The sequence below is a fragment of the Hippocampus guttulatus genome, chromosome 15 (genome assembly GCF_054856545.1).
Source record: "Hippocampus guttulatus isolate MCC_2025c chromosome 15, RoL_Hgut_1.0, whole genome shotgun sequence".
Classification (NCBI taxonomy): domain Eukaryota; kingdom Metazoa; phylum Chordata; class Actinopteri; order Syngnathiformes; family Syngnathidae; genus Hippocampus; species Hippocampus guttulatus.
Window position 1 is genome coordinate 5,739,995 of NC_141275.1, and position 19,487 is coordinate 5,759,481.

General features: G+C 42.6%; 3 protein-coding genes across 4 annotated transcripts; 2 read left to right on the plus strand and 1 right to left on the minus strand.

Annotated features, from left to right (window-relative positions):
- Nucleotides 1-3,654: 3,654 nt before the first annotated feature.
- On the plus strand, nt 3,655-7,764 carry LOC147193541 (polyubiquitin-A). Of its 2 annotated transcripts, XM_086130569.1 has the most exons (2): nt 3,655-6,971; nt 7,200-7,764. In XM_086130569.1, exons 1-2 carry the CDS (start codon nt 3,655-3,657, stop codon nt 7,762-7,764), a joined length of 3,882 nt encoding a protein of 1,293 aa, XP_085986695.1. The 2 variants fall into 2 exon arrangements, with proteins under 2 accessions (XP_085986695.1, XP_085986694.1); XM_086130568.1 differs by having other exon boundaries at nt 3,655-7,764.
- A 1,129-nt stretch (nt 7,765-8,893) lies between these two features.
- Nucleotides 8,894-10,688, plus strand: atp5mg (ATP synthase membrane subunit g). The gene is made up of 3 exons (XM_086130571.1): nt 8,894-9,024; nt 9,478-9,638; nt 10,491-10,688. Exons 1-3 carry the CDS (start codon nt 8,973-8,975, stop codon nt 10,587-10,589), a joined length of 312 nt encoding a protein of 103 aa, XP_085986697.1. The 5' UTR covers nt 8,894-8,972; the 3' UTR covers nt 10,590-10,688.
- A 768-nt stretch (nt 10,689-11,456) lies between these two features.
- Nucleotides 11,457-17,328, minus strand: ftr82 (finTRIM family, member 82). Its single transcript, XM_086130570.1, has 7 exons — nt 16,595-17,328; nt 15,366-15,461; nt 14,859-15,092; nt 14,441-14,600; nt 14,305-14,361; nt 13,237-13,314; nt 11,457-12,540 (listed from the first exon to the last, which is right to left on the minus strand). Exons 1-7 carry the CDS (start codon nt 17,183-17,185, stop codon nt 12,020-12,022), a joined length of 1,737 nt encoding a protein of 578 aa, XP_085986696.1. The 5' UTR covers nt 17,186-17,328; the 3' UTR covers nt 11,457-12,019.
- Between the last annotated feature and the right edge of the window lie 2,159 nt (nt 17,329-19,487).

Sequence of the window (19,487 nt, forward strand, 5' to 3'; positions counted from 1 at the left end):
GTAGAATTTTCTTTTTCCTGAATCAGCCACCATCTTGAAAAGCTTGTAAAATTGCGTAAGGCACCCTTTATTTTGACTCAGGCAAAATAAAAATGCCCAAGTCACACTCTTGACATAGGTAACTACATTCATGGTTAGAATGGCACAATCTGTTGAACTGAGGTTATCGGCAAATCAACAGGCAATCATAGCATTTTTTTTTTTGTAAAAAAATGACTTCTACAATTATTTTAAGAGGGTGATGATCCGAATGAATAGTTTGTACAGTACAAAAACAAAGTTTGCATTGTTCCAGAATGTAATCGTTGCTCATTAAATAATTCTTAAGGGCATAATCAGAAAACACACCCTGGATTTTATTGTGAGGTAACCTTTCACTTCTCACAACAAGTGTTGACCGTCCAATAGTTTAGGTAAAAATGCCATTGTATTGTTGAACTTGCCCTAGCTTTACTGGAGATAGCGCAGGTTCAGTTCAGGGACATTCAGGCATGGCCTACTGTCCCGATTGCAGAAACAAATGAATGAAAAGTAAAAAGACCAACCGAATGATTTTTACACTATTTTTTATTTTAGTTCTCTGGTGCTTTACACGTAATTTTTGTTTTCAATCCAATCATTTATTTCTTCAATAAAATAGCTGAATTTCCAATATATTAGAGAGAAAGGGGAGAGACGTGTCTCAAGCGACGACACACATTAACTGATACAGGCAGTTATCGTGTGTCATGTTCTGTCTGTTTTGATTGTGTTTCAGCTCCAGCTGGAGTGAAGGACGGTTCCCTCCCTCTTGCGTTTCCCCATCAAGCCTTGCCAAATATTTAAGTCTCTGTCAGATTGTTTCCAAGTTTATTATCCAGGACTCAACTAACAGCAGATGTCTGTGGCAGGCGATCCAATCCATGATGACATGGCTGCCCTCATCCCCCTGTCAGGACGTCAGCTTCCCCAATGAACTAATACATTTTTTGGATGAAACATCATTCCTACTTTGTACATTCGCACCAAAAAATGTTGGAAGTAACTGTAATGGTGTTTTAAGCCGAGGCTTCGTAGTCCTCATGCGCTGCAGAACACGCCTTCCGTCAATAATGAGCACCTCAGTAATTATTCTATCCATCCATCCAGTTTCGAATCTTCTTATCCTCACGAGTTTTGGGGACGTGCTGGCGCCTATCCCAGCCGTCATCGGGCAGTAGGCGGAGGACACCCTGAACTGGTTGCCAGCCAATCGCGGTAATTATTTTACATTTTGCATTTTAAAAATAAAAATTAAGTGAAACAAATGTGGGAACCACGAGAGGGAGGATTCACCCTTTCATGGATTCATGGATTTCACCCATTCCGGGTAATTTTTGGAACATGACACCCGTGATAAATGAGGGACCAATGCGGGCAAACCTGTGCATTTATCACAGGGTAATCAGGTGATTTTTGGGTAACACTGCTGAACATTGACGGATTACAACCCTGCCACCTTAGGGCCATATGCAGAATACACAAGGCATATTTGAAATACAATACTGACTGTACAGTACTGTACTATACTGTATACTGCATAGGTAAAAGCAAAGGTGTAAAACATATTTTGCCAGTGATTTTGCATGATCACATCCCATAGGTTTGTTTTGCCCTGCTCTCAGAAAAATTAGCTGTGGCTTGTTAAAAATGGGGTTTCCACATCTATTTTTAGATATGATGCATCGGGTAATCTCATCTGTTACCCCGTTTTCAGTTTGATTATTTTCATGCAGTATTTCAATGTTAAATGCACGGGAACGGCGGGATAACTCATGTCTGTTGACTGCCGAAAAAGTGTTGAAATCTAGGTGACATATTCATATCAACTGATAACAAATAATTTGGAGGGGTTTATGGGGACATGCAGACGAAAATCCATCCAAGTTAAACATGCTAACATTTGTGTCACCAAACCTTGAATGAGGAGCGGGAGATGCACGGCCAGGAAAAAACAGCCATTCCTCGCCAGTGACGGTGTGTGTCAACTTTAATTGGCTCTATTAATTAGAATTTATTATTTATGTAATAATCTATGTATTTAATTCACTATAATGATTACTAGGCTTGTGAAATGGAACACTTTCAAGTTGTCTATCATATTTATAATTCGGTCCATATTGTAAGGCCTTAAGATCTCAGCTTCATTCTTTTTGCTCAAAACTGATCACAGGCCATCCCATTGTTTTGAATTAGAAAGACGAGACTTTTACACGCATTTTAAAGCCTTTAAAATGGCATACCTTGCTTAATTCTTAACTCGTTAACAAATTGAAAACACATTTTTGTTCTTTTATTCCAACTATTTGTGGTGACATTGGTGTTGCTGGAAAAAAGTAAAATATTTTAATATTTTAAAGCATGGTCGTTATGGAAATACCTACTCACAGATTTAGCATGTTTAAAAGAATTTCGGCGATATGATTCAATTGATTCGTACGGTACATAGAGTATTTGCTTAATTAAATTTGGGCAACGACTTCACTTAGCATGCATGTTGCAAATTAACCACAAATCTAAAATTATTACAACACTTAGTCGAACATTCATTAAAGAAAACAATACATACAGTGTATGAAAAAGACTTGTCGGACATTCGGGACTAAATAAAACTCGGCACGTAATAAAACGTCACGTGACGCCGGCACGGATTATGTTTGCCTCTGAATCAAACACGAACGGTGACATTCGTTAGTGTTTAGGTTTTATGACGATTCCGGTGACGACCGTATAAAATACTAACACCTTAACCCAGAATGGAGTAAAAGGACATTTTCGCCTACCAGACTCATAATTTCAACTATTGGAAGAGCGTTCGGCTGTAAGGACATTACAAACTTTAACAACCTTTTATGAAAATGTATATTTTAATACACAGTAAACGCAATAAAATTTGAGATGCACAATAATCATTATTAATTGATAAGTGAACTGGATTTTCACAAAAGGGAAATTCGCAAGCTCATTTCAATAATAATTTTTATCAACAAAACATACAAGTACATTATATGGACAAGTGTAAAGACAAAACGTGTAATTTTTAAGGTGTCCCAGTTTAAGATATACAGTACACACTTGACATTCCTCAAAAGTCTTGCCTAGTTTTCATACACTACATGAAAAAAATGATCTATTCTAATTTCATTGAATAGTCAATTCAAACGTTTGACTTTTACTGGACAAACTTGGAAAGTTCACAGTATGGATAAATTCAGTAAAACATTATTTGTAACACATCTTTGTTTTAAAATTACACACCCACAAAATTATCTTGTATCTTGCATTCTTTATAGATTGTTTCTTTGCCTCTGGAAACAAATCTACTTTCTGTACACAAGCTTACATGTATGGAACATGAAAGTTAAATTAAAAATTGTAAATGCTTGAAAGTTAAATACAGCTGAACTACTTTAAACATTGATTTGGATTCTTTTACATATCATGAAAGGGAAGCCCACGAACCACTGGTGGTAGAGCAGCATATTTTGAGTATCATTGCTTAAGCCATTCGACTTTGAAGAGTCCACTGTTGTGAAGCATATTGATGGTGAAGTTCGCTGTTATGTGTGGTTTGCCCTTGAAGGGGCAAGTGTAAAATACTTTTGTTCTTCTCTTTTTTTCTTCTAAGGTGCAAAAATGCAAATCTTTGTGAAGACACTAACTGGCAAGACCATCACCCTTGAGGTTGAAGGCAGTGACACTGTTGAGAATGTTAAAGCCAAAATCCAGGACAAGGAAGGTATTCCTCCTGATCAGCAAAGGTTGATCTTTGCTGGCAAACAGTTGGAAGATGGCCGCACCCTCTCTGACTACAACATCCAGAAAGAGTCCACCCTCCATCTTGTCCTGCGTCTGAGAGGTGGAATGCAGATCTTTGTAAAGACCCTAACTGGCAAGACTGTCACTCTTGAGGTTGAGGGGAGTGACACTGTTGAGAATGTGAAGGCCAAAATCCAGGACAAGGAAGGCATTCCACCTGACCAACAGAGGTTGATATTCGCTGGCAAACAATTGGAAGATGGCCGCACGCTCTCTGACTACAACATCCAAAAGGAGTCCACCCTCCATCTTGTCTTGCGTCTGCGAGGTGGCATGCAAATATTTGTGAAGACCCTCACTGGCAAAACTATCACCCTAGAGGTTGAGGACAGTGACACTGTGGAGAATGTGAAGGTCAAAATTCAGGACAAAGAAGGCATTCCTCCCGACCAACAGAGGTTGATATTCGCTGGCAAACAACTGGAAGATGGCCGCACTCTCTCTGACTACAACATCCAGAAAGAGTCCACCCTCCATCTTGTCTTGCGTCTGCGAGGTGGCATGCAGATCTTCGTGAAGACCCTCACTGGCAAGACCATCACCCTTGAAGTTGAGGACAGTGACACTGTTGAGAATGTGAAGGCTAAAATTCAGGACAAAGAAGGCATTCCTCCTGACCAACAGAGGTTGATATTTGCTGGCAAACAACTGGAAGATGGCCGCACCCTCTCTGACTACAACATCCAGAAAGAGTCCACCCTCCATCTTGTCCTGCGTCTGCGAGGTGGCATGCAAATATTTGTGAAGACCCTAACTGGCAAGACTGTCACTCTTGAGGTTGAGGGGAGTGACACTGTTGAGAATGTGAAGGCCAAAATCCAGGACAAAGAAGGCATTCCTCCTGACCAACAGAGGTTGATATTTGCTGGCAAACAACTGGAAGATGGCCGCACCCTCTCTGACTACAACATCCAGAAGGAGTCCACCCTCCATCTTGTCTTGCGTCTGCGAGGTGGCATGCAAATATTTGTGAAGACCCTCACTGGCAAAACTATCACCCTAGAGGTTGAGGACAGTGACACTGTGGAGAATGTGAAGGTCAAAATTCAGGACAAAGAAGGCATTCCTCCCGACCAACAGAGGTTGATATTCGCTGGCAAACAACTGGAAGATGGCCGCACTCTCTCTGACTACAACATCCAGAAAGAGTCCACCCTCCATCTTGTCTTGCGTCTGCGAGGTGGCATGCAGATCTTCGTGAAGACCCTCACTGGCAAGACCATCACCCTTGAAGTTGAGGACAGTGACACTGTTGAGAATGTGAAGGCTAAAATTCAGGACAAAGAAGGCATTCCTCCTGACCAACAGAGGTTGATATTTGCTGGCAAACAACTGGAAGATGGCCGCACCCTCTCTGACTACAACATCCAGAAAGAGTCCACCCTCCATCTTGTCCTGCGTCTGAGAGGTGGAATGCAGATCTTTGTAAAGACCCTAACTGGCAAGACTGTCACTCTTGAGGTTGAGGGGAGTGACACTGTTGAGAATGTGAAGGCCAAAATCCAGGACAAGGAAGGCATTCCACCTGACCAACAGAGGTTGATATTCGCTGGCAAACAATTGGAAGATGGCCGCACGCTCTCTGACTACAACATCCAAAAGGAGTCCACCCTCCATCTTGTCTTGCGTCTGCGAGGTGGCATGCAAATATTTGTGAAGACCCTCACTGGCAAAACTATCACCCTAGAGGTTGAGGACAGTGACACTGTGGAGAATGTGAAGGTCAAAATTCAGGACAAAGAAGGCATTCCTCCCGACCAACAGAGGTTGATATTCGCTGGCAAACAACTGGAAGATGGCCGCACTCTCTCTGACTACAACATCCAGAAAGAGTCCACCCTCCATCTTGTCTTGCGTCTGCGAGGTGGCATGCAGATCTTCGTGAAGACCCTCACTGGCAAGACCATCACCCTTGAAGTTGAGGACAGTGACACTGTTGAGAATGTGAAGGCTAAAATTCAGGACAAAGAAGGCATTCCTCCTGACCAACAGAGGTTGATATTTGCTGGCAAACAACTGGAAGATGGCCGCACCCTCTCTGACTACAACATCCAGAAAGAGTCCACCCTCCATCTTGTCCTGCGTCTGCGAGGTGGCATGCAAATATTTGTGAAGACCCTAACTGGCAAAACTGTCACTCTTGAGGTTGAGGGGAGTGACACTGTTGAGAATGTGAAGGCCAAAATCCAGGACAAAGAAGGCATTCCTCCTGACCAACAGAGGTTGATATTTGCTGGCAAACAACTGGAAGATGGCCGCACCCTCTCTGACTACAACATCCAGAAGGAGTCCACCCTCCATCTTGTCTTGCGTCTGCGAGGTGGCATGCAAATATTTGTGAAGACCCTCACTGGCAAAACTATCACCCTAGAGGTTGAGGACAGTGACACTGTGGAGAATGTGAAGGTCAAAATTCAGGACAAAGAAGGCATTCCTCCCGACCAACAGAGGTTGATATTCGCTGGCAAACAACTGGAAGATGGCCGCACTCTCTCTGACTACAACATCCAGAAAGAGTCCACCCTCCATCTTGTCTTGCGTCTGCGAGGTGGCATGCAGATCTTTGTGAAGACCCTCACTGGTAAGACCATCACCCTTGAAGTTGAGGACAGTGACACTGTTGAGAATGTGAAGGCTAAAATCCAGGACAAGGAAGGGATTCCCCCTGATCAGCAGAGGTTGATCTTTGCTGGTAAGCAATTGGAAGATGGCCGCACCCTCTCTGACTACAACATCCAGAAAGAGTCCACCCTCCATCTTGTCCTGCGTCTGCGAGGTGGCATGCAAATATTTGTGAAGACCCTAACTGGCAAGACTGTCACTCTTGAGGTTGAGGGGAGTGACACTGTTGAGAATGTGAAGGCTAAAATCCAGGACAAGGAAGGCATTCCCCCTGATCAGCAGAGGTTGATCTTTGCTGGTAAGCAATTGGAAGATGGCCGCACCCTCTCTGACTACAACATCCAAAAAGAGTCTACCCTTCATCTTGTCCTGCGTCTGCGAGGTGGCATGCAGATATTTGTGAAGACCCTTACCGGCAAGCCCGTCACCCTTGAGGTCAAGACTAGTGACACTGTTGAGAATGTCAAGGCCCAAATCCAAGACAAGGAAGGCATTCCCCCTGACCAGCAGAGGTTGATATTTGCCGGCAAGCCACTGGAAGATGACCAAACCCTCTCTGACTACAACATCCAGATGGAGTCCACCCTCCACCATGTCCTGCGTTTGAGAGGTGGCATGCAGATCTTTGTGAAAACCCTAACTGGCAAGACAATCACTCTTGAGGTTGAGGGCAGTGATACTGTTGAGAATGTCAAAGCCAAAATCAAAGACAAGGAAGGTATTCCACCTCATCACCAGAGGCTGATCTTTGCTGGCAAACAGCTGGGATGTGATCGCACCCTCTCTGACTACAACATCCAAAAGGAAGCTACTCTTCATCTTGTCCTGCGTTTGAGAGGTGGCATGCAGTTGTTTGTGAAGACCCTCACTGGCAAGACCATCACCCTTGAGGTTGAAGCCAATGATACAGTTGAGAATGTCAAGGCTAAAATCCAGGACAAGGAAGGTATTCCCCCTGACCAACAAAGGCTGATCTTTGCTGGAAAGCAGCTTGAAGATGGCCGTACCCTCTCAGATTACAACATCCAAAAGGAGGCTACGCTTCATCTCGTCCTGCGTCTACGAGGTGGCATGCAGATTTTTGTGAAGACCCTTACTGGTAAGACCGTCACTCTTGAGGTTGAGGACAGTGACACGGTTGAGAATGTGAAAGCCAAAATCCAGGACAAGGAAGGAATTCCCCCTGATCAACAGAGGTTGATATTTGCTGGCAAACAATTAGAAGATGGCCGCACACTCTCTGATTACAACATCCAGAAAGAATCAACCCTCCATCTTGTCCTGCGTCTGCGAGGTGGGCTCTAGAGCAATTCAGGATTCCATGCTTAAATCTCCGAAGTTAACATGTTATGTATGACTTGCTAAATGTGATTGAATAAAAGATTAAACCCAACAATGGTTCCGTTACAATTTGTTAGGGATCTTGAGATTTGCGTTTTCTGATTACTAGTTGGTGTGTTTGCAACGGGAAGGCCCATGCTCTCACCAATCGGGGATTTTAACAATTAGAAAAAAATATCGCAATTAAAATGTCTAAAATTAAATGTATATTAAAATGGTGTATTTAACTAAATTTTATATGCACAGCAACTCCATTTTGTTTGGTGTCTGCTGCTGTAGACTTAATTTTTAGTCATGAAAGTACTCTTGAGAATTCAGTGTTGCACAGAATACATGCTCGAGTTGCTTGAGAATGAGAACCAAGGCAAATTTCCTTACTATTCTGACTTCACTGGCGGCTTCATCTGACCTGAAAGCTTCAGTGCTTTTAAGTTTCATCTGGCCATCACAACTACGGGGCAGTAGCTCCAACAAGCTATCTGCTGCCAATACAGTTTAATGATTCCGTAATGAATGAAGTGTAAGTAAAGTCAGACCAAAGCAAACTATGAACAATGTAAGAAATATTTAATATGAAATCACATCGTCAAGTTTTTGTAACCTTGCATGGAATAATGATTTCCATGCATCCAGCCATCCATTTTCTGATCAACTTATTCTCACAAGGGTCGCGGTGGGTGTGGAGCCTATCCCGGCTGTTCTCGGGCAGTAAGCGGGGGACACCCTGAACCGGTTGCCAGACAATCACAGGGAATAATGTTTTTAAGTATTGAAAATGTTTGAATAATTTTGTTTTCATTTCATCGCAGTTTATGAATGTCAATTTCAAACCTGAAAACGGTCATTTAAAATATTAATGGCATACAAATCCAATATACAATATAATTTTTTTCATAAAGCGAGTGTTGGTGTAATCTGCGCTGGTTTTGACAATGACGTTCCTCATACTGTTCAGAATTACTGATTTTTTTATCGTATCAAAACGACTGGTGGCAGAAATTTAGCAATAGACATTTTTTATTGATCACTAATATTTTTGCCCTTGTACACAATACACGAGCAATTATGTACAGGCAAATGTTTGGGCAGCTCTTGATACGGGTCCTTTTGCTGGAGGTGACATTCAGTTGGCTAGCGTCAGACGATCGAACAGCGTCGATTACCGTCTCAAAATGGCACAAGCCGTGCAAAAGCTGGTCGCTAAAGTGCCAAGTATGGTTGGCGGTAAGTTTTGTGTGTGTGTATTTGTTTTGTTGCAGTTCTATAATGCGTGTCCAGTTTGGACTCGCTGTTTCTTTTTTGGTTCCACTATGTCAGTTGAGTTACCATGACCTATCCTGGCTGGTTGCTCACCGAATAAAATAGTCGTAGCTATTGCGAGTTGGCGCATTTTGTCGTTGCCATAACGTGTATTGATTATGATTAAATACCTAATTGGGGTTTGGTTCGTGGTTGGTTGCTGAGTGATAGTTTTTTTTTGTCGGAAGCTCAGCGCTAACGTTAGCATTAGCTGCCATTATGTTGGCTGATCGTGTCTCCTCATCTCTCAGCCGCTGTCACCTACTCCAAACCTCGGCTAGCAACCTTGAGTGATCGTTTTTTTTTTGTCGGAAGCTCAGCGCTAACGTTAGCATTAGCTGCCATTATGTTGGCTGATCGTGTCTCCTCATCTCTCAGCCGCTGTCACCTACTCCAAACCTCGGCTAGCAACCTTCTGGCATTACGCCCGCGTTGAACTTGTTCCACCTAGTCCAGCCGAGATCCCCAAGGCCATCGAGGGGGCATCCAACATCATCAAGGGTTTCCAGACGGGACGCCTTGGACAAACAACAGTCAAGGTGCGTTGACGTGGTTTCACAGACGCTTGATGATGCTTTTTCCAAACGCTAATTAAAATGAGTGACAACAAGACGAAAAGACTTGTTAGTTGGTTATCAGCAAAACAACATACACGATCCTGACGCTTGCACAATTTGAAATCCTATGCAAGAGCTGCATCACTTTTTACAACTACAGTATAACAATGCAAAGTCACACGGACACTGTCGAGCGGTGCTGTGTAAGATTATTTTACTGCATGGGTGCCCAACCGCGGACTGGTCGTATTTGGAGGAAACAAGGCGCAGCTTATCACCTGGGCACTACCATCCCTACAGGGATGCAAAACACTCCCACAACATGATGCTGTGGGATGGTTTTGAGTAGCAGGACCTGGCAGACTAGTCAATATTGAGGGAAAGATATATTTTTTAAATGTGCAAATCTATTATTTCAAAAACTACTTAATTGTTAGAATTAATTTGTGTGTAGAATTTCAAGGTTAGAATTAATTTATTCAATTTTGAAATAAAACTGTAACATAAAATTGCATGAAAGTAAATCACTGTGAATGCACTCCGGTTGACCTTGGACCGTACAGAACCTGGTCAAATTCTGGTTGGTAATCCAAAATCCTTTCCGGCCATCCTGATGTTTTGAGCAATCTGTTGAGAGATTTTTACTTATTGTTTGGTTCAAGTGTTTAAAGGTACCGTATTTTCAGAGGCTTGAAATGGAGCTCATCTGTCATTCAGTTTGAAACAGTTGACTGGTGTTCTGTCTTAATGGCTTTTGTGTCTGTTACATTGATTAGACTATGGTGTAACTGTTAAATTATTATTCAGAATGGGTTTTTTTCCCTTTCTGTACAGGACGCTCTAAGGAACGGGCTGGTGGCTACTGAAGTACTGATGTGGTTTTACATTGGCGAATGCATTGGAAAAGGAGGAATTATTGGCTATAATGTCTGAACTTTTGGACTGTCTATTTTCTTTTCCTCTTAAGCATTGTATGCTCTGCATCCTACAAAATGATAGGGAACAATAAACAGATGTGTATTATGACAAAAACTGTTTTCTTCACATTGTCTCTCTCATGCATTGTTGCAGTAACTCTGAGGTATTTGACTTTCCAACCTCCAAGTAGGCAGAGTAGTTGGTGAAATATCTTTTTCGATGCTTCCCAGATATGTTCATTATTTTTATGTACAGTACCTGAGAAGTATTTTTGCTTATTTAAGTTGTAGGAACAGCAAACGAGTTGTAGTTGATCGATTAGTATCAGAAACTGCTTATATGAAAAGTCACGCCTTTTAGATTTTGCTTTTTAAAACAAAGTACATTTTTGTATTATTAATGGTATATTGTCAGTTTGTACAAAAAGGTCAGATTTTACTTGTCACATACAAAATGTGTAATACAAAAGTATGATTCAGTAATGATCAGACCATGAATGCCTTCCAAAACAACAAAAGTTGTGGAATGGCAAAGAACGCAGCCTTGTAGGAATTCCAGAATTCAAGATTTGGTTTCATTTCCGAACCCACCTACTTCATCTTGCCAGTCAAATGCTCAATAATGTTCATGTCTTATGACCGAATTGGCCCATCTCAACCGTTTTGGTTTGCAGGAACTTCAAAGTGGAGGCTGAAATATGAGAACGTTTGACAACGGGCAACCTCAGAACAAATAATTTTTAAAAAATCAGTTACTGTCATCATCCACTAGAGGGAGCTGGTGGTACATTTGCTAGACGACACACCTTATGTGTTCGACAACACCTGTCATGTGTACTTACATAACTGTTGCCTTGAGGGTGGAAAAAACAATGAAACAAACTACCTTTTTTATTTCGCTCTTTATTCAAAACTATAAATCTTTTCCAAAATATAAAATAAGACTGTTTTGTATAACAATTATCTTCAGGGTTTTCAATAAACAGTCCCCTATGTAAGTAAACATGCATAACGTTAAATAAAAGGTTAGTTGAACTGTGAAAAGGCAAATATGAGGGCATGAAATCATTTTTCCAGTTTTTTAAAATTATGGTCACAAAGAAAAATGTGACAATGCATCCAGTTATCTGTTTTGATTATAAGAACATTTGACACATCCTCTCACGCAAGATAAATATGAAATAGCAGGATGTGACATGCACTGTAACTTGAGGTGAAGCATACCACTTTTAAAGGCCTTTTTCTTTGGCAGTGATCAGTGATCTTTGAAAGTGTTACAGTAATTTGATTTTGAAAATGTATAATAATACAGTATGTGACGGTTTACACATTTTGGTGGAAAACAGCTCTAAACAGTGTAACATTGTCAATGTTATGCAAAAATATATATTTAAAAAGCATCATGCAGTAAAAGACATCAAAATGTAAGTGTTGGGTCAAATATGTTCATTTGATGGTGCAGATTTTGACCGAGGTTCCAACTCCAAAGCCTGGGTAAAGGGGCTCAGTGAACGTGGTCTCAAACCTGTGCAGCAACGTCATGCCACTTCCAATGCTATAAAAAGCCAGCACGCCTGCGCTATGGTCCAAGTACACACCTATCCTCGGAGAGTGAGGGCCGCTGACGGCTTTATCAACTCTGTTGTGCCAGGCCGAGTAGCCGGTGTCGGAGCAGAGTAGACTCCAGGATTTATCGTTGTAGCCCAGCAGACACAACGAGCCTTTGCCCTTCCGGCTGATGCCCCTATAGGCCGCTCCGATGGAGAACTCCCCACTCCACTCGATCTCCCAATAGAAGCGGCCGCCAGACAGACCTTCCCGGCACAGAACCTGGGCAAAACTGTCAAACCTGTCTGGGTTGTCCCCATATGGCTGCAGGTCCCTGGTTCGGATGACTTTTCTGCTGTGCTCAGAGATGTACAGCTCTTTGTAGGCTGTGATCGGATCCAACTTCAGCTGGCAGAAGTCTGCATTATGAGAAGCAATACACTTTTATTTTCTAACTGAAGTACGTGAAGTCAAATTCAATAGTGCTAAAATGGACATATAATGCAAATGTTACTTTTTAATGGCTTGTATACAAATATCAATCTCCGTGGTGCCTGCCCAAGCACTCATTGTGAAACGAAACAACCAGGTACTGTAAATCTTTGATCTGTCCATTTTGCATTGTTAGCAAACTGTTCTGCATTACCACTTCACTATGATGTAACAGTGGGGATATTTTACATAATAATTGTCCCCATGAGTTTTTCCACCCATGACATGACCTACGAGATGTAGGGTGGACAAAGATCCAGAGCCACTTTCAAGTGATGGCCGGACTACACTGCCAGTATCAAGCGGAGACACCCCACAGTCTCATACTGCTCCCATAACTCCAGTTGCAAGAATCATGCTGCATCCCCTGAATTAACAACCGCCCCACCACAATAGTCATTGTAGCGAAAGCCAGATTCACCATTGGCTCAGATCGACAAATATATCGGGTCGAGGTATACAATAGCCTATTTGCATATGAGAGGGCTAGCCCCTGAAAATGGGCTAATTTCAGCAAGACAAGAAATATGGGGGTGTAATATGTGGCAATTTTGACAAAAGCATTCCAGGAATGTAACATAAGCATAATTTGTCTCCTTTAAAAAGCTATTGTGAATACATACATTTGATAAAATCTGCTCTGCTCCTTGGCTCTGGGGTAGCGGGGTTGCTGTCCACTGTGGTCATATTGTGGTCTTTACCTGCAAATCAAACAGCATTTAAAAAATCTGTCGGCTGTGTTGTTTGAACTCGTGCATTGACGGGTCAGGACAGGAGTGGGTAATCTGGAGAACCAGGTGATTTCCTGTGGGCGCTACATGTTATGCTTGAGCTGCTTTTCCAGCCCTCACCTTAATTTCCTCCAGACCGAGGATACATTTTGAAATCAGTAAATAAAGTGCATTTGTAACATTTAAATTTACAGTTGCCTTGTTGCAGCAGTAGTGAAAGCACTATATGAATAAAGATGTATTCTATTGTATCGTACAAATGAAGTACTAACATATTAATTGCTATTGGTAGACCAATATATTATAGAGCACTGACTACAGATGTCACCAAGTCGCAATCATTTAATACACAAGAAACGCCACTGTGACTCTATTATACCCTGCCTGTACAAAATACCACATTAAAGAGGCATAACAATCACGGGTGTGACTTGTAAAGGTAACAAAGCAGGCAGGAAAAACTTTTCTCGAGCTGCGTGTTGCTCTGTGACGTTCAAGTTGGTGTCAGTCCACTGAGCGGTGTACCGGAAGTGCTGCGATTAAGTTTTAAATGGGAATGCTAACAGGAAACGCCATGTTAGCTGCGTAAATATCGCTGTCTTAACATCGATTGATAAATCTACCATTCAGTGCCAGGTGTGTTATCCAATGTTAAGTGCACATGCCTATCGGTCTCATTTTTGTCTTTTTGTCCACTTTAACCATCTATTTTGTTCTCATATTTCTTCAAAGTCACACCGATCGTGATCTTGTAAGCATGTTGAGTTGTGATTTTGATCAAATACAAGATGAATATTTTTGGAGAGAATGGTTTTACATTGATACAATAATGAGGGTAAAACTGTACATCTAGATTAAAACATTGTGACCTTAGGTGAGGCTGGCATTGAGCCATAAAACGTCAGAGTGGAAAATGAGCTCCACTCTGGTTATTCTAACTATTTTTGCGCATCAGCCTACCTCTGCTTCTTCTGTCCAGTGTTCGACTTTCCGTAGTGTACACCGGAACATCATTCACTGTAAGACACGGTATACATTTATTAAAATATTTTTTGAGCTTTTCTGGTGCACTTTTATTTGCGAAAATCAGACAAACCTGTTTTGGAGATCTTCAGCAGCTCTTCCCTGCCAAATTCTTCCAGCCGTTCCTTGATCTCGGCTACAGCTTTCCTGACGGCCCCAAAGGAGAAGTCGGGGTTCACGGTCACCTTTGGTATGAAGCCATCATCAGTGGGGGTGCACAGGTAGTTGAAGTTCTGAGGGAAGCAAGTTTTGACAAATAATTCATGTAAATAATATGCCCAGTGCAAAAATACATCCAGGATCACAGTATCTGTATGTAAGAATGTAAAAACAGTTCATTTATTGTCAACTCACATGAATCATAAACCATAGTTTAGCTGTTTTGGATTATCAGAATATGGTGTGTTATTATTGTGTTTGTGAATTTTTATACATTTAAAAAAAAAGGTCATGTCAGGATCAAGTCCTGCCGTGTTTCTGAAGTAGGATACCTGCAAAAAGTGGATGTGGTCGTCCGTAGAATAAAGCTGCTTCAAGCCTGACTCTTTTTTCTTCAGTTCGTCAATCTCCTGTTCCAGACGCTCGACCAAAGCTTCGGCTTGGTTGAATGCAGCCTTCTCATTGATCCCAATCAGTTTGGTCACCTCTGACCTCATCCTCTCGATGGAACGAATCATGTCCTCAAACATCTTCTGACTCTCCACCATGGCTCGCTGGGCCGAGTTCTGCACAAAAACACGGCGGATGCGTTTTACTGGAGGTACGACTACTCTATCTTGAGCAGTGTGTTATTTGTGCAGGCAAATGAGATGTAACTTGAAGGTCATGTGATGAGAGAGGACCCCCTCGAGGCTAAGCGCAATTCATTGCTAGTCCACTTTCAATTTGTCTTGTTGTTTTTACCAAACCGTTTTCACGATAAATAAAGGAGGAATAATAACAACGGGTTCTGGGACCGTTGCCATCCTAAAGCCTGAGTTTCTAATGCTTGACCTTACCTTTAATGAATCCACCGCCGTCTTCAACTCCTCCAGCTCCTTTACGCGCTCTTGACATTTTTGTCTAATCTCGGCTGTGGAGATTCCCAAGAGTTTCTGGAACAAATGATTTCTTATTATCATACTAATCAGCGCATTTCAGAAAATCTCAAAGTTATAGTTCAATGTCATGCTGGCTCGATTGTTGTTGTTGAGAAAATACAGGGGTCATATTTGAAAGCTCAGTACAAGCAGCCAACTCAGCATGTCTCATAAACCTTATTCAAAGAGGCTTCTCAATATGGGGCAGGTTTGATCTCAGGGGGGTGGGGGGGTCTGTAATGGAATTCTGGCCATGTCAGGAATGTGAAACCACCACTGACTTTTTCAAGAGATGTTTCAAGGTGACCGCCATACTGGCCTGCAGAATAGAGGGCTTTTCGAATTCAGCTTTATTCTCAAACTCACCAAGCCATTCTTCAAGATAAGCTGGTGGAATGTGGGGAATCTGGCAGGGGGAGAGTGTGAGAGGGGGGGAGGAGAGACAGGAGGAGATGGTGTGAGATTTGTGAAACTGTGATTGTAAATGTCCTGATTAGAGATCCTAGACTTTCGTGTGAGGAAATGGAAGGCAGGGGGCAAGAGGGGGGGGGGGGGGGCTAAAGTACAATAAACAATGTCGATTCATCCACACACAGTCTGCTGACCGTCTGTGTTTCCTCACAGCACTTGAGCGCCTCGATTGTGTTTGGCTTTGATTCACGATCCCGAGCGGCTGAAAGCCTTGACTCCCTGACATTCCAGTATCACTCCGAGCCTCCTCCCACAGGTGGGAAATGGCACGGGAAAACAAGTTTCTGTGTAACCATCCCACAGATGGAACACCACATTCACTGAAAATCAACTTTCGGTAGTGATAAGCGAGACACTCCCCCAAACACTCCACGCAACTAATCAGAGAGCCGCGTTGGTTTTGGCGGTGAATGCCCGCCAAGTTAGGTGATACCATTGGAAAAATAGGGCAAAGTACGTGCGGCGGTTTTCCTGAAGGTTGGGGAAAAAACAAACAGATAATTTTCAGTGAGCCAACATGGCCTGTCGAATGGTTCTTGTCTAACCATACAACAGTGACACTGTGACATGAGTACACATTTTTGTTCTCTGAGGCTTTTTGTGAAGTGATCTAACAGGTAGCTGTCGTACTTGTGTTGTCGAACAACAAAGTAAAGCATTTTCACAGACGACCCTACCTGTTTCTCACTCCTCTCGGCCTCAGCGGAGACGATGTCGTGGCCTTTGTGTTCACTGACTGTGCAGATGGCACAGATGCACATTTGGTCGGTTCGACAGAAGAGCTCCAAGGACTTCTGGTGCTGCGGGCAAATCTTCCTGTCCAGGTTTCCCAACTCGTCTACCAACTTGTGCCTTTTGAATGTGGCTGACTCATAGTGTGGCTTCAGGTGTTTCTCACAGTAGGATGCCAAACAGTTCAGGCAGGACTTGATGGCTTTGAGTTTCTTCCCGGAGCAGAAGTCACAAGGGACGTCGCTTGGCCCGGCATAGCCGTTCCCTTGGGGCATGTGGACGTTCAGGTTCAGACCACTCTTCTTGATCTTCTCAGCCACCATGCTGAGGGTGGCGTTGGGCCGCAGCACGGGCCTCTGGGTGAAGGTGATCTTGCACTGAGGGCAAATGTATATCCCCGTGTAGTCCGCCTCATTCCAGTAGCCGCTGATGCAGTCCATACAGAAACTGTGGCCGCAAGGAATAGCGACAGGGTCCCTCAGGAGGTTCACGCACAGGGTACAACTAAAGTAGTCTGGAGACGTGTGGTCAGCCATTGTGGTGGGCACACGGAACGCTTTCAGTCCTGAGGAAGTGGAGAGAAAATGCCGGGAGCAAAGAGCGCTGAGCTGAGTCTGCGTGGGAGCCCGCCCTCCTGAGTGTGCTACAGCCTGCCAGAGACAGGACCTACTTGTATTTCTGAATTCCAGAGGTTATTGATTGAAAGCAGACAAGGCCCGCCTCCTGCGCCGTGTGAGTGTATGCAGCCCTGCCCTGTTCAGATAAGCAGGTTGAGCAAGGGAGGAGAGAAAGAAAGCAGGAGGGAGGGAGAGCGAACCTTGTAGGCCGGAAAGAGAGGAAACGAAAAGGCTGAAAGAGGGAATGAGTGAAATGTGTAAAGTTCAAAACGAGAAAAGAAATATGCTCGAAAACGCCTTCATTTCCCCTCCACAGCTTAATTCCAATTCCTCCTGTGGCTCATCTGGGGATGAATTGCGCGCACTTCTCAACAGCTGTATTTCCACCTATTGTTGTCGGACAGAATCGCCATTGTCTTAAACCGGTTACAGTCCAACAAACACAAACGGAGGGTTAGGTACCGCTGGAATTTAAGGGACCACCCAATATACAAACACGGATGTCGCAGGCTTGTAGATTTTCAGGAAAACATCCTTTTCCCGCGCCTTTGATCCGAGTTATACTTCTTACATCGTAACCAGTTGGGACGGTCAAATGCAGCCCTAGAGGTCAATATGTAACCGCAGATATGGAGATTGCATCTGTTTGTTCAGCAGAAGAAACCGCAGATGCAGCCATGCGCGAACGGAACATTCCTGTGAGCTGCAGGTGTGTGTAGATGTTTGACATACTTGAGTGTTACATCACGTGGAAAGCTGCCGACTCCACTGTTCAAATTAGCCACAAGAGGCAAGTGCACGCCGACATCACAAACACCTCATTAGCGTTTCTATCAGGCCTGGGCGATGAGTTACACACGACCGTAGTCATTCTAATATTTATTATTATTATTTTTTTTTTATGGACACTGAAAAAAAAAGATTACTTTCCACAACGGAACTGGAAACAACATCAACGAAACACATTTTAAAGCAATTAAAAGTGCAGTATCCGCTCTTCGTTCAGTATCCTGCATGACTTCATGCATATTACTTCACCATATTAGGTCAGGTTGTGATAAGGCAGTTTTTTCCCCCCCTTTCCTTCCACCAGAGTAGAGGGTGCAACCTGTGATTACAGATTAACTACCTCGAGCTGTTGCGGAGGGGAAACACTTAACACACTTCTGATATAGAAAAAAGGGAAGACTGTGCAGCCACAATGTCGTTGTTGTACTCGATGAAACTTGATCATGTTTGGGATACAGGGCAGTTTTAATTTGTTTTAATGACAGGACCGTGGAAAGAGTCAACCGCTTGTTGTGAACTGAGGAGGTCTGTTTTGAGCAAACAGATACTCCACAGTCATCCGTCGTTAAAGCGAGTTCAAGGTGAAAGGTCAGCATCTCTTACGATAGAGGCGGGCATGCACTCGGCGGGGTAAAGCGCAGGCAAGCACACATGGCTATTTTATGGAAGGAAGCAAAGTCTGAGTTCACTGAGGGTGTGTAATAAAAACAGGAAGACACCATTCTAAATATATGATGCCACAAAAACACAAAAGTGATTTTTGGTAGGTACCCAAAGTGAAGACACGGACAAGTGTGACTGCCAATATCTAAATGTGCACAACATTGGAAACTAAAGTTTGAGTCTGACTTAGATAAATAAGAACCCCCCCACCCCACACACACTTTTAATTCCACAAGATAACATTGGAATAATTCAACAACAATTCGCTGGATTAATGTTATGACAGTTGAGTAGCTTGTCAAGGTACACCTTTAGTAAAACAATTAAATATTTTGATGCACCGTCAATGTCACTCAACCTTTGCGTGTGTTTCTCAGAAACTAAAACATGAGAGGAAATGTGTTTTTAATCACCAATTACAATTTTAATAAAATATATTCTGTAATCATATCCAATGAATGTAAGAGAACAACAAAAGTGGCTGGTATCAGCTATTTTTGTGGGAATTTTGACCGTTGTTATAAGTACTATTACCACTAATAATAATAACATAAATAACAATAAGAACATTTTTTTCTTCTGACAGTTTTGTAAAATAAGTCTTCTTTCTAGTCATAAAATGATTTTTTTCTCCAAACATTAGGGTCTCTTGTCACATGACATATTTCATCTCCTACCTTTGCAGATTTTGCTTTCATTTTCCTAATAGTGATGCAGCCCTAATACTTTTATGCACAGACACATCCTTCGCTTCAGATCGGCAAACAAA

Excerpts from the sequence above, each read along its gene's own strand:
- LOC147193541 (XM_086130568.1), top strand. The coding sequence starts at position 3,655 with ATGCAAATCTTTGTGAAGACACTAACTGGCAAGACCATCACCCTTGAG.
- atp5mg (XM_086130571.1), top strand. The coding sequence starts at position 8,973 with ATGGCACAAGCCGTGCAAAAGCTGGTCGCTAAAGTGCCAAGTATGGTT. Across the intron at positions 9,025-9,477 it reads AGTGCCAAGTATGGTTGGCG|CCGCTGTCACCTACTCCAAA; the intron begins GTAAGTTTTGTG and ends CTCATCTCTCAG. Across the intron at positions 9,639-10,490 it reads TTGGACAAACAACAGTCAAG|GACGCTCTAAGGAACGGGCT; the intron begins GTGCGTTGACGT and ends CTTTCTGTACAG.
- ftr82 (XM_086130570.1), bottom strand. The coding sequence starts at position 17,185 with ATGGCTGACCACACGTCTCCAGACTACTTTAGTTGTACCCTGTGCGTG. Across the intron at positions 14,601-14,858 it reads ACCACATCCACTTTTTGCAG|AACTTCAACTACCTGTGCAC; the intron begins GTATCCTACTTC and ends TGCTTCCCTCAG. Across the intron at positions 12,541-13,236 it reads CAGAGCAGATTTTATCAAAT|ACTTCTGCCAGCTGAAGTTG; the intron begins GTATGTATTCAC and ends CTCATAATGCAG.